Source organism: Microcaecilia unicolor, chromosome 6 (genome assembly GCF_901765095.1).
Source record: "Microcaecilia unicolor chromosome 6, aMicUni1.1, whole genome shotgun sequence".
Taxonomy (NCBI): Eukaryota; Metazoa; Chordata; class Amphibia; order Gymnophiona; family Siphonopidae; genus Microcaecilia; species Microcaecilia unicolor.
Window position 1 is genome coordinate 90971742 of NC_044036.1, and position 12847 is coordinate 90984588.

The 12847-nt window shown below is 42.7% G+C and overlaps 1 protein-coding gene across 10 annotated transcripts in view; it reads left to right on the plus strand.

The window, feature by feature from the left end:
* Positions 1–12847, plus strand: part of FAM20B (FAM20B glycosaminoglycan xylosylkinase) — an 89940-nt gene that overhangs the window by 24515 nt on the left and 52578 nt on the right. For 9 of the 10 annotated variants that reach the window (XR_003942390.1, XM_030205424.1, XM_030205421.1 and 6 more), the window contains 3 exons: positions 5771–5923; positions 6510–7057; positions 10026–10112. Coding sequence is in view for 9 of the 10 variants with exons in the window: in XM_030205424.1 (XP_030061284.1) it covers positions 6681–7057; positions 10026–10112 (464 nt within the window). In the remaining variant the exon portion in view is untranslated. The remainder of the gene's footprint in view (positions 1–5770; positions 5924–6509; positions 7058–10025; positions 10113–12847) is intronic. The other variant, XM_030205429.1, reaches the window with a different exon arrangement.

The following is a 12847-nucleotide window of genomic DNA, read 5'->3' on the forward strand; positions in this document are numbered from 1 at the left end:
GAACCCATAGAGTGTTGGGGAGTTCGATGCAAAATTGTGTTAAGGATATTATCGCCTGCTTGGATTTTAAAATGAAGGAAGTACTCCTGGCTAATGCGCGGGCGCACAAAGCCTTTGAATGGGATACCTACCACATTGAAATCTATCAGGATCTTTCAACTACTACACTGAAAAGACGGGCTGAGCTGCGCCTCTTGACACAGCACCTGCACAAAGAAGGCATCAGATATAAGTGGCAACATCCATTTGCATTGATCTTTTACAGGGAAGGCAAGCTACAACGAGTCTGCTCTCTTGAGGAGGCGCAGGCATATCTCCCCTGGGACCTGATGGAAAACCCCCCTCGAATGTGAGGGACACTGTTGGAGTTGAGAAACTGAAATGGCAGTGATTGTCCCATGGACAGGGGCGCCTTCAGCGGCAACATTCGGTGAGACGCTTGGTGTCGTGTTCCAAAAAATCTGGACTGTAAGGTGCCTGGAACTTGAGCATTATGTATCTACTAGACCTGGATGAGTCTTAAGCATTGCTGGCTCTTCTGCTTTGTCAGTGTACGGCTTTCTCCTCTAATATGTGGGCATGCCAAGTACTGTGGGTGTTGTCTTCCCTACATAAGGAGTAGGGGTTTGCTGGCGGGAGAGGGGTTTCATAGCAGACACAGTGGTATTAGAGGGAAGCTTCAATCATGATGAGTTTTGTCTTCTAACTATATCTTACGGTATGTAGTTGTTAGACTGGTTGTTTGGGGGCAGACTGCATTTACTAAGTTTTTTTTGCTTGATATGTCTAATTTAACCTGTTTAATGCTGAATGTCAGAGGCCTGAATACTCTGGTTAAGAGACAACTCTTGTTTAAAGAACTCATTCGACTTAAAGCGGATGTTGCTTCATTCAAGAAACATCTGAAGCCAATTCATGAGCATTATGTAGTCCATAAAAAATATCCACATATCTTTTTTTGCCTCAAATAAGTTGCAGAATAAGACTAGAGGAGTTTTGATAGCCCTTTCATTCACCTATCCTTGGCAGATACAGAGAGTTGTGTCTGACAAGGAGGGTTGGTATCTTTTTCTTCTATTAAAATTGGGGAATGTGACTTTTACTTTTGGATGCATATGAGGGACAAAGTGCTTTCTGGGAAGACCTGGGTCACATTTTACTAAGAGTTGGAGAGGGCTCTTTTCTCTTGGTGGGGTGGGATGGACATTAATCTTACTCTAGACCCTGGGCGGGATAACCGTGCAGCGGGGATTTCATACGCACAGAGGGAACGTACATCGCTCCAACAGTTTTTGGCTCGCTGGGGTCTATTTGACTTATGGAGACAGACACCCTAATGACAGAGATTTTACTTATTCCTCCCATCATAAGTCCTACTCTTGCATAGATATGTGGGTGGGGGAGTCCCAAGTCTTAAAGGAGATGCAAGTTGTAATGATACAGACGCGTACTTGAGCTGATCATGCTCCAGTCCTTTTGAGATTTCACTGGGACATGGGCCCCCGGGGTCATAGGTATTGGCAAATGAATGATGCTTTGTTGCTGGGAGCCCCAGCATATCTCAGCCATAGAGAAACATTTAAAAGAATATATTGAATTGAATTATAATGGGGACGTTGATCCCATCATCCTTTGGGAAGGTTTGAAGGTAGTTATTTGGGGTCGTATTATAGCATTGCAGGCCTATCTCACTAGAACAAAGAGCCAAGGAATCCAGTCTATGCCAAGAGATCTCTCAAGTAGAGGGGGCATGTAAAGCTGATCCACAGAATCAATCCTTTGCTGACAGACTGCATGAATTACGCCTGTCTCTTCACAAGATTCAATTGGCTGATATAGCAGACCAGTTACAAAAAGTTCTACAGGTACACTTTGAATTTGCCAATCGCTCCAGCAAGTTACTAGCCCATAAGCTTAAACAGCAGACTCAACTTAATTACACTTTTTCTATTCAAGGGGAGGATAGGGCAACAGTGACCCAAACCAAGGAGATCCATGCATGATTTCTTCAATTTTTATGAAACCTTATGCACCCCGTAGCACTCTTCTCTGGAATCTGAGCTAGAGGCTTGCCTGACCTCTGTCTCTTCCTACTTCGTCAGCGGGGGAGGCTGAGCAGTTATCCAAACCTATAGAATTAGATGGAGTACTTTGGGCTATCAAGGACCTACCCTCCTAATAAGACACCTGGGCTAGATGGATCCTGTTACAAATTCTATAAGATGCATGGCACATATCTACTTAGGGTCTTTTGAGCGCTTGATGGAGTGCAAGAACTCCCATATACATGGCGCCTGGCAGCTATTACAGTGTTATTAAAAACCAGAAAAGGACCCGGCTCAGTGCGAGTCATATAGACCAATATCGCTTCTGGACACAGACTACAAAATCTTGACAAATAATGGCCCAGCGGCTGCAGAGAGTATTGCCTCGGCTTATTCATTCTGATCAAGCGGGTTTTATATCTGGTAAGCAAACTTTTGATAATATTCGCTCACTCCTGCATATCATCTAATGGGTTCATGAATATCGACTCCCTTAAATTCTGTTGTCTATTGAAGCTGAAAAAGCATTTTACAGGGTCTACTGGCCTTTTTCGTGTTTGGTGCTCCAGAAAATGGGATTTAGGGACCGCTTCATGACATGGATTTGTTTGCTACATACGGCCCCTTTAGCAAGCTTGCGAATCAATGGCTATTATACTGACTCTTTTTTAAACTGCACCGAGGTATGCGGCAGGGTTGTGCAGTGTCCCCCTCTCCTAATTGCTATCTCCAAAGAGCCTTTGGCGCAATTAGTGCGAGCTACATCTGATATTCAGGGAATCTCAAGAGGGGGACAAGAGCATAAAATTATGCTTTTTGCTGATGATGTCTTGTTGACACACTGATTAAATCTGCAGAGTAGCTGGCAGGGGTTTCCCAGCTATTGACCCGATATGGAGAGGTCTCTGGTTTTAAAGTAAATATGAACCTTAGCTTGGAGGCCCCTGCAGTCCTACAATTTCAGCAAGTTTCCCTTTCAGTGGGCAAGAAAACACGTTAAATACTTGGGAATCTCTGTGACGGCCCAATTGAAGGGGTTATTCAAGCTAATTTTCCGGCTAAACTCACTCATCTGAACTGGATTGGTGGGAGGGCTTAACACTCGGGTGGGCAGGATCCAGGCAGTTAAGATGTTGTTGGCTAAACTGCTCTACCTATTTATGGCACTTCATGTTCCTATACCTCAATGTTTTTTTCGCCGGCTAAATAGGAGAATATTTGCTTACAGATGGAGGAAACGTCTACCCAGGGTACGGAGGTCTATGTTATTTATTGCATTTGTATCCCACATTTTCCCACCTATTTGCAGGCTATGTGGCTTACAGAGTTTGGTTATGACATAATCATTCCATGATATCAGATACAATTAGTAAAGTACCAAGACTTAGGTGAGGGAAGAGAGAAGGAATGTGTTAGGCAATATAGGTGGACTGTAGTGGTTGGGTGAGGTAGTTTGTAAGGCTATGGATTCTCTTTGTAGGCCTTGTTGAATAGATGTGTCTTCAGAGATTTGCGGAAATTAGTTATTTTATCGATAGCTTTCAGGGCTGTAGGTAGTGCATTCCACAGCTGCGTGCTCATGTAAGAGAAGGTGGTGGCATGTATCAACTTGTATTTTAGTCCTTTGCAGCTGGGCAAGTGCAAATTGAGAAATTTGCGGGATGATCTCATGGCGTTTCTGGGAGGCAAGTCCACAAGGTTTAGCATGTAGAATGGGGCATCTGCGTGAATGATTTTGTGTACAATTGTGCAGATATTGAACGCAACTCGTTCCTTAAGTGGGAGCCAGTGAAGTTTCTGTCTTAGGGCATTTGCACTTTCATATTTGGTTTTTTCCAAATATGAGTCTGGCGGCGGTAAGGGGGATATGGGAGTGCCCCATTTTGAGCTCTGTTTTAAAGCAGCCTAGCTGCGTATTTTAGCTGATTGGATGCAGGGTGGAATGAATGGATACCATGGGAGCAGCACTGGCTGGAAGCTGTGCCTGTGTGGGCACTCCTGTGGTTCCCAAGGAGGGACCTTCTCCACCTCGCCCAGATATCCCCTTTAGAAGTCAGTTATCCATTACAAACATAGCATAAGGTGTGTGGGAAATTCTTTCCAGACCGGAATTACCATTTCTCTACATCTATACAATATGGCCCCCTCCTTTGCTCCAGGGTTACAGGATCAGTTCTATAAGAGATGGGCCTGCAATGGCTTGCGAACCCTCGGGGTCAGCTTTAGGAGGAGGGGGAATATGTCCCCTATACAGATCTGAAGGATGAATATGGCCTATTACCAAGGGATGGATTTCACTATAGACAAATTAGGGATTTTATCCAACGCAAAGCACATGGAGAACTTAGCTTACAAGAAACCTTGCTAGATCAAGCCTTCCAGGTAGGGGGAGCTAGGAAAAGTATTACCCGCATATATTCAGCTCTTGCTGTCTAGATTTCTGCTGCACGGTTACACTAGTAAATGGGAACGTGAGCGTGATACGTCTTTTACAGGGGAACAGTGGGAAAGGTAATTTTAAATATTTGTTCAAAGTATGTGGCATTATACACCAGTGAAACTCAAAAAAATGTTCCCAGGAACATTGGATGTGTGTTGGAGGGGATGTGGAGGCCAGGGGACCTTCCTCCATATGTGGTGGACTAGTCCAGTTGTAAAGACCCAATGGGCTTTGGTTAGTGATACTCTGCAAGACATACTGAGGAAGACCTATCCACTACGGACAGAGTACTGTTTACTGTATCACAAACCAACTGCAATTACTGTCCCCCAACACAAACTCGCCACACTGCTATTCATGGCTAGTAAACTGGTCATTGCACAAGCATGGAAATAAGGTGCTTTACCTCTTCTGTCTCGAATCCTGCGGATGGTGGATGCTATTTTCCAATTATCAAAGCTTACAGCTTTACGACACGGATGATTGACTAACCTTTATGACATTTGGCAAGTCTATGAACAGTGGAAGACTAGAGCTGGTACCCCTTCATCGTGAGGGATGGCACCCCAGCTTACTTACACTGGCCTAGAGACATGATATACATGCCACTGTTCTAGAGAGGAGAGGGAGGGATAGGAGTGGGGGGGGGGGGGGGGAGTTATCTGTTTATAATGCTATGACTACTACATGCACAGTTTGTTTATTTGCAGTTTTCCAATAAAACCTTATTTTAAAAAAATCATGTCCTGTAGGAGTTCAGGTGACGAGGTATTTCGCTTCTGTTTGGGAGTGGCATCATTGAACCATCAGATCCTAAAGATGAGTGGTTCTTCCATTTTCCAATGCTCATTAGGTTTCAGAAAGTGGGGAACAAAGCTGTTCTGGCTTCAAGAAGGTGCTACCTCTCCCACATCCTCAGACCCTCATTGGTTCCTTGACTTGGACAGGGTCCTAATGTGGCCAGAATGTTTGCTTACCCCTTCTTAAACATGGATACCACTCCTGAGTGCAGTCTAAGACCTAGTTTTGAAAAACTTATATTTATTTTAGAGCTAACTTGCTGTGCTGAAATACTTTACGTAGTAGGAAGTGTACGAGCACTGAGATTTAAACAGTAGTTATAAGGGAGGGTCTCTCTCTGCCCTGATGTCTTGCACCTAGCTTGGTCATGACAAACCCTTGAGTTTCTGCAATAATGGTTTGATCAACATTTTAGTCTCTGGCGATCACACAAGCACAGAGTGTTTGCAGAATCACTTATGCTTTCCTCTTCTTTTTTTGGCAGACAGAGAGGCTCTGTTCTTAGAGTGAAAGGGTGCCTTCAGTGGAGTGGAACCTTGGCAGAATACCCCATGGATTTCATTGTTCAGAGCATGCAGGAAGAAGATATGGAGTGTTTTCTGCAGGATGCATAAAAAGTGAGACATTTGGAATTTAAGTGAGTAAAGAGAAGCTTTAAGAAATGTGTTGAGTAGAGATGACTTAGTGGCTCAAGTGCTGTGCACAGTTGTGCCGACAAACTGGCTTTGTTGGCTGAGCTGAAACTTCTGTTTCAAAGGCCGGCGGGGCTGGGACTGCTGCAGAGGCAGCTGCTAAGAGAAGAGAGCCCTAGGCATTGCACACTGAAATAAATATTTCCTAGCAAGGGACTGTTGCCGCAATGGCTGGTCTGAGTCAGGAGGAGGATATACAAAGTCCTGGATAGTTGTGAATCAAGGCTTATGATACTGTAAACCAATAGGGGCAGAAGAACAGAGAATTCCAGTGATTGTGTTATCATTGTGCATGTTTTGCAAAATAGGAGTCTTGCTTTTATGTCATCCTCCTGTCCCTCTGTGAGCCTGTACTTCTGGTCGTTAATATTCTGCCCTATTTTCAATCAGGCTCTACAAATAGCAGTTCTGTTGCACTGCAAATGTGGCAAGGCTGGATGGCGTGGTATAGTTAATTGAAAAGGGGGTGAGGTGACATTTGGTGACGGAATATCCGTCTAAACTTTCTCTTTGTGTTCTTTCACTCATTAGGATGCCAGCAGGTGCTCCAGCAATGATAGAAAGACCAGAGTAACAGTTATGATCCAAAACTGTGTTTTTTAATGGAGGAGACCTCCTCTCACATTATCAACAGTGAACTGCCTCTGTCCCTTGCAAAGTGGTTTTTGAGAAGGAGGGACAGGTAAGAGGTCATAATTTGCCATGAAGCTGAAGCAGCGTGTAGTCCTGCTGGCCATCCTGCTGGTCATCTTCATCTTTACAAAAGTTTTCCTCATAGACAACTTAGAAACATCTGCTGCCAACCGTGAAGACCAGCGGTCCTTCCAGCACATGATGGATGGACTGTGGGTGAAGTTGGACCCCAGACTTGATCACACGCTTCAGTCACCGTGGGAGATTGCAGCACAGTGGGTAGTGCCACGGGAGGTGTATCCAGAGGAAGCCCCTGAACTAGGTGCTATCCTGCATGCCATGGCCACTAAAAAGGTCATAAAAGCTGATGTGGGCTACAAGGGGACTCAACTGAAAGCTTTGTTGATCCTGGAAGGAGGACAGAAAGTTGTCTTCAAACCCAAGCGGTAAGTGACTAGCTGCTGCAGTAACATTGTAATCACTTGTGTTTCTGTAAGCAGCTCTTGGGGGGGGGGGGGGGAACAATGATACCCCTTCTCCTAGAAACCCCAAATCTCCATACTTTGGGGCCACAGACAGAGCAACACCCAGGGATCCACTAGTTCAAGAAACCTTGAAGATAGCCAAAAATCCATGGTTGCCTCAAAACAGGAGAGGAAACAAGGGAGGGGCCGCAAAGAAACACCTTCCTTTTATGGGAGGGGCCACAAACACCTTCCTTTTATGGGGCATTAGTGAACTGAATCTTTTTTTGCTGTTATAGAGCAATATATTTTGGTGCCATAACAGGAATACATGCGCAGAAATCTCCTGACCCTTAATTGGGGATCCTGTGAAAAGTCATGTTCCGATTAAATGTAGTGGCTGAATTTATTGCATTTTTTTAATTATTATTTTTGGTTTATTGGTTATTGGGCATGACTTAGGTCTTATTTTTGGTATTGTAGGATTTCATATTTGTTACACAGAGTGCATTATGTTGTGAATGTTTTTGTTTTCGTGTGTGTTTTTTTTGAGTTGTGATTTAAATACAGTAACTTTTATTTGCTGATCTCCCTGCCTTTGGCAAATGCTTGAAAATGCATGCTATAAATATGGGCTCACAATCATTTTTTGTTCTTTTTAATTGCTTATGACCCTCCTCCATCTCCGACTTGGCTGCTGTTCAGGACATCAACAATGAATGTGCATGGATATTTGTATATATTAACCTGCATCTTAGATCCTGTGTATGCCTTGATGTGGTTTACAAAGGGCGGTTAGTCAAATTATAATAAACCTATATTCGTTGTTCATATCCTGAAAGGCCGAGTTCTGGAACAGAGGGGAGACAAGGTCCTGGAGAATTTAGATTGAAAGCCACTGAAAACAGCCATCTTATGAAAAGTCAACATTTGAACCATTGTATTTCAAATATTTGCTTTTAGATGTTAGTCTGTTTAAGATAAATATGATGATGTGTAAGGAGACATTTAATTTATTTAACACCAAACATATTAAATGATTTTCTCATTTTGTATCTATATGGTAAAAAAAAACCTGAAATATAAGTGACCCTTAGCAGAGATTTGGTTTGTTTTAATCTTATATTTTAGGTCATTGTGCTGTAGTAGAGAAGAGCCACATAATTTTCCCTTTATAGCTCACATCTGTGCTAACTGCATTTCTTAGAGTGGGGTCAGAATTAATAACAAGTTATTGCTTTGTGAAATGTTTATCTGTCTAAATCTGTAGGTATTTCTGTACTGGTTGCTGAAAAGTATGCATAATATCCTAATCAGATAAACTGACAAGAAAACTTAGGGGGTGTTTTACTAAGGCACGCTAGCATTTTTAGCATGCACTAAAAATAGGCGTGAGCTGAATGCTAGCACACCTTTGTAAAAGCCCCTCCCCCCCAGGCTGCACAGAATCGTGAAGCACCGGTGCATTTGTTTTCTGCTTAAAGTTAACCTATTTATCAGTAACATAAGGATTGGTTAGGAGGAGTGTAATGGTTGACTGGTTTAGTTTACAGGCTATGGCTGATGAAACCTGCAGGTGATCTGGCTGATCCTGTCTGTCCCTAGGAGCAGGAGATCTTGCACAGCAAAAATGAGCTCACTGTGCCTCTCCTGGGACACTTGTGCTCAGCAAAAAACCAATATGATAAAGGGCACAGTGCAACTCAATAGGTACCTCCATCTACACTCTCTGCAAAAAAAAATGAGTATTCCACAAGCACCCTAGTATCGTTTTGACACTGGTGGTAACAAAGTTTAGTATAAAAAATGATCAAGGGATTATAGCTTTGTATTGTGCATTATCCTTGAGTTGTTCTGCCTGTCATTTTTAAATTAATATTGCATTCACAAGTAGCTTGAGTAATGCCAAGTACCTGAAAGCAACCAGCTACCTGTACATATTTTGAAGTATTTGCCTCTTGGACCTTCAGGTAGTCATATAGTGTTCACAAGCTTTTAATACAGGTATCACCTGAGAATCAAACCTTGTCAACACTCAGGTTTATGATCTGCAGCCATCTGTGCTCTAGGAATTGATTTTTAATGCTTCCTCTCCTCATGTACCCTAGACCCTACAATGGAGACTGTCACTTGCCCAAGTTCGGCACCTATTTGCACCAGTTCACTCTTTTGAAGCCCTTATTGAGTGAGTCACTGGTCCTCATGCCAAATGTAGCCTTCTTAAATTAGGGCAAGGAACCTTTTTTTTTTTTTTTTAAACAAAACAGATTCCTTTGCATTCATGAGCCCATTGTGGGGGGGGGGGGGGGGGGGGGGGCATTGCCAGTTTCACAGAGCTTCGAAGGGAGGTTCCCCCTGAACATTTGTGACCAATATTCTCCCACTTCCTGTACTCCAATTCTACTCTCTTTTTTTCCTGTCTTTCTACCTTTCCTTCCTGAACTGCTTCTCTTTCTGGCTGTTACGTGCTGGAACAAATCGCTGGTTGCATCCAGTCCTCTTTTTTTTTTTTTTTTTTCCTTTCCCCATTACAGGTTCAGATTTCAGAGGCATAGAATGGGGCACAAGAGACATAACAGAAGCTCTTGCTCTGCCTCTACCTGTAAACTGCAGATTTTTGTTGGAAAGATGTGAAAGATAGCTTAGAGGCTCTGGCGCCACTCCTGCCATGGAATACTTGATTTGAGGGGAGGCGCAAGAGGATCCAGAGACATGGTGGGCTGGATGAGATTTTGCTATGGTCCAGAGGTTCTGCACCTTCGTCTTAGGTGCTCTAACCTCTCAATCTGGGACTTTTCTAATGTAGGTCCAGGGCAGACTTATCAATATTGATGCTCTAAGGTATGTCAAGCGATTGTTTGTAATACTGACGTCTCTCGCTGTTGGACATTCTGCTGTAGGGAAAGCTGTCTATTTTTTTCCTGAAATCTGGTTTATGTTGAATTTGCAGGTACAGCCGAGATCATGTGGTGGAAGGGGAGCCCTATGCAGGCTATGACCGGCACAACGCGGAGATAGCTGCCTTTCATCTGGACAGGTAACAGCAGTATTTATTCTCCTGTAACTTTAAAATCTTACTCTCCTAGTTTACTTTAGATTTTAAATTACTGGATGTTTGGTGCTTATCAAAAGCAAGATAAGATTTTAATGCAGACTCTTTAGTTTTCCCCCCATAAAGCTCTGCCACCACAGTAACTACCCTGTACTGACTGACAGTTGTGATCTGGATATATGCTCACGAGTGAGGATGAGAGTACCAGTCTTCTTTCACTTTATACTGGAACTAGAATTTGAACTGCTTTCTGTAGAAGTGGTAGGCAAGTGTACTGTCTCACTCTGTTCCCTGTTCTCTCAATGGACTGTCATGGTATTGCTGCTTCTTATAACGTTCTCTCACACCACATTGAAACCAGTCAACTTCCTTTTGTGCCCTTCACTAGAGCTGACCTCTGCCCTTTAGAACTATAAAGTTGTTGCAATGATTGCATTACTGAGCTCCCATGATAAGTATTTTTGAAAGCAACAAATGAATTTATGGAGATATTACACATTGGGAGCTTTTTTTGAGAATATAATTGAAGTGCGAGGTGTCTGAGCTCAAATTCCATTTCCCCAAGTGTGAGCACAGAACTCAGGTTGTACCTTAGTACGAACAGCCCAGGAAATCCTGATGGACGATACTTTGGGCAAGCCAGTGGTGGTTTCCCCACAGTTGGAGTTTTCCAGTGTGTGGTTTCAAGTTCTGCATGTTTGCATACAGCTTGCTTGCTTGTGGGTGTACTTTTTTTCACTAATTCAGGAAGGACTGCTGCACATTTTCAGGCATAGGTCAGGAAGGAAAACCAGTCATTCACTCATCATAGGATGGAGAAGGCTAGCTTGAAGTCCTCAAGAGCCCCAAACAGGTCAGGTTTAAAAGAAAAAAGCAGCAATTTTGAATATTTTAATTTGTTTTTAGATCAGTGGACAAATTCCTGAAAGACCAGTGGTGCTTTCAATCAGAACTTCGATTTTCTTTCACAGGAATATGATCTGTTTTTAAAATTCCATCTTTTGATGTGTTTGGCAAAAAAAAATTTTTGTTAACATTTGCAAACCTATATGTTTCAATAAATTGCTGAAAGTGTTTAAATCCCTTCTCAGACACTAATAAGTAGTGAAGTACAATGTGATAATACTGAGGATTGATATAGATGCCCAACCTGAGTTTGACAGATACAGGAAGATCCAGACTTGTATTACACTGGTGAATTGATCTAGTTTATTAATCATTTGTATAGCATATTCCAGGTAAACACAGCACTGTAGAGAGACATAATGGAGAGTCCATCCACCTGGCAGCTTACAATTCAGTTCAATATTCATAACAAAAAAGGCTTTGAGCTGGGACAGCAAAGGCATAGCTGGAGAGATCAATATAGGGATTATATTGAGACTCATAGTGCTTTTAATAAATAAATTCTGCTTTTCTTACTTTTCTATAATGTTGTTATCAGAGCTAGAAGATTTTTATTTATTTATTTATTTATAGCAACTTGATGTACTGCAAGTGGACCAAAGCATGGCAACCATGCAGTTAACAACAAAAAAAAAACAAATTAAGAGTCTAGGGAGGAAGCCATAGTTTGTGTGTAACATAAAGAAATTAAAATTCAGTTCTGTAAGCTCTGAAGAGTGCTTACAAAGCAAGGATGATCCAAGATGGCTGCACATACCTGAGGTGCAGATGACCTCTTGAATTTGCCTCTGAAAAAATGCCTAAACGACGAGGGAAGCGGCCACTCAAGCCTCCCAGCCGCTGGAGTCTCCCATAGTTGGTCCAATGGATTTACATGTGAGAGACACGGGTCTAGTAGTAAGGCCGGGAGCAGTCCCGCTGGAGACGGCGTCCCTTGGGCTGGAAATCTCACTGAACCCCAATTGAAGGGCTCCTTCCCCGCAGCCGCAGGGATCGAGCTCCCCACTCTCTGAGTCGACGGTGCCGTTAGTGGGAGTTACACTGGGCATCAGTTTGAGTGAGATTCGATCACAACATGGGGAAGTTGGAGGAGAGGGTTCGGTGGTTCCCTCTCAAGAAGGCAGCCTCTCGGTGGATGAGACGGGGGATCGAGGAGTTGTGGAACGGGAACTGACAGGTGAATATCGTGAGTCTTCACTTAGTGTCTCTGCCTGATTTTCTCAAAAAAAAAAAAAAGCCTACTGAGGTAACATTGGATTCCCTATGGTTTTTGATTTTGGATCTGGGAAAGACTTTGTATTCACAAACTGCTGTTCTTACACAGAGACTTTCCAAAGTAGAATTCAGAGTAGAGAAAGTTGAAACAGAGGCAAAGAAATTGTCTTCTCATGTGGAGCAAATTAATAAGGATTTCTTAAGTGTCCAGAATTTACAGACTTTATTTGTTAAAGATGTATATCTAATTTGAGAAACAAATGTGAAACTCTTGAAAATTTTGCAAGGAGTAACAATCTTCGCTTCTTAAATTTTCCAAGGGTTTTCACAGTTACACCCCTGGAAATGGTAAAGCATTATATGAAGGAAATTTTGGCTATACCAAAAACTTGGGAGCGAGCAGTCAAGACCTCTCTTGCTTGTCCTTCACCAGTCCTCCAAAACTGTCCACAGTGATTTTTTTTTTTTTTTTTTTTGCAGCAGGAAAGGAAGGAAGGGTGAGATTCTCCTTTCAGATCAGCAATAGTTCTACTAGAAACTGATTTACTACCAAATGTCCCTAAGTATTGTGGTGTATGTTTTACGGAATACAATGTTAA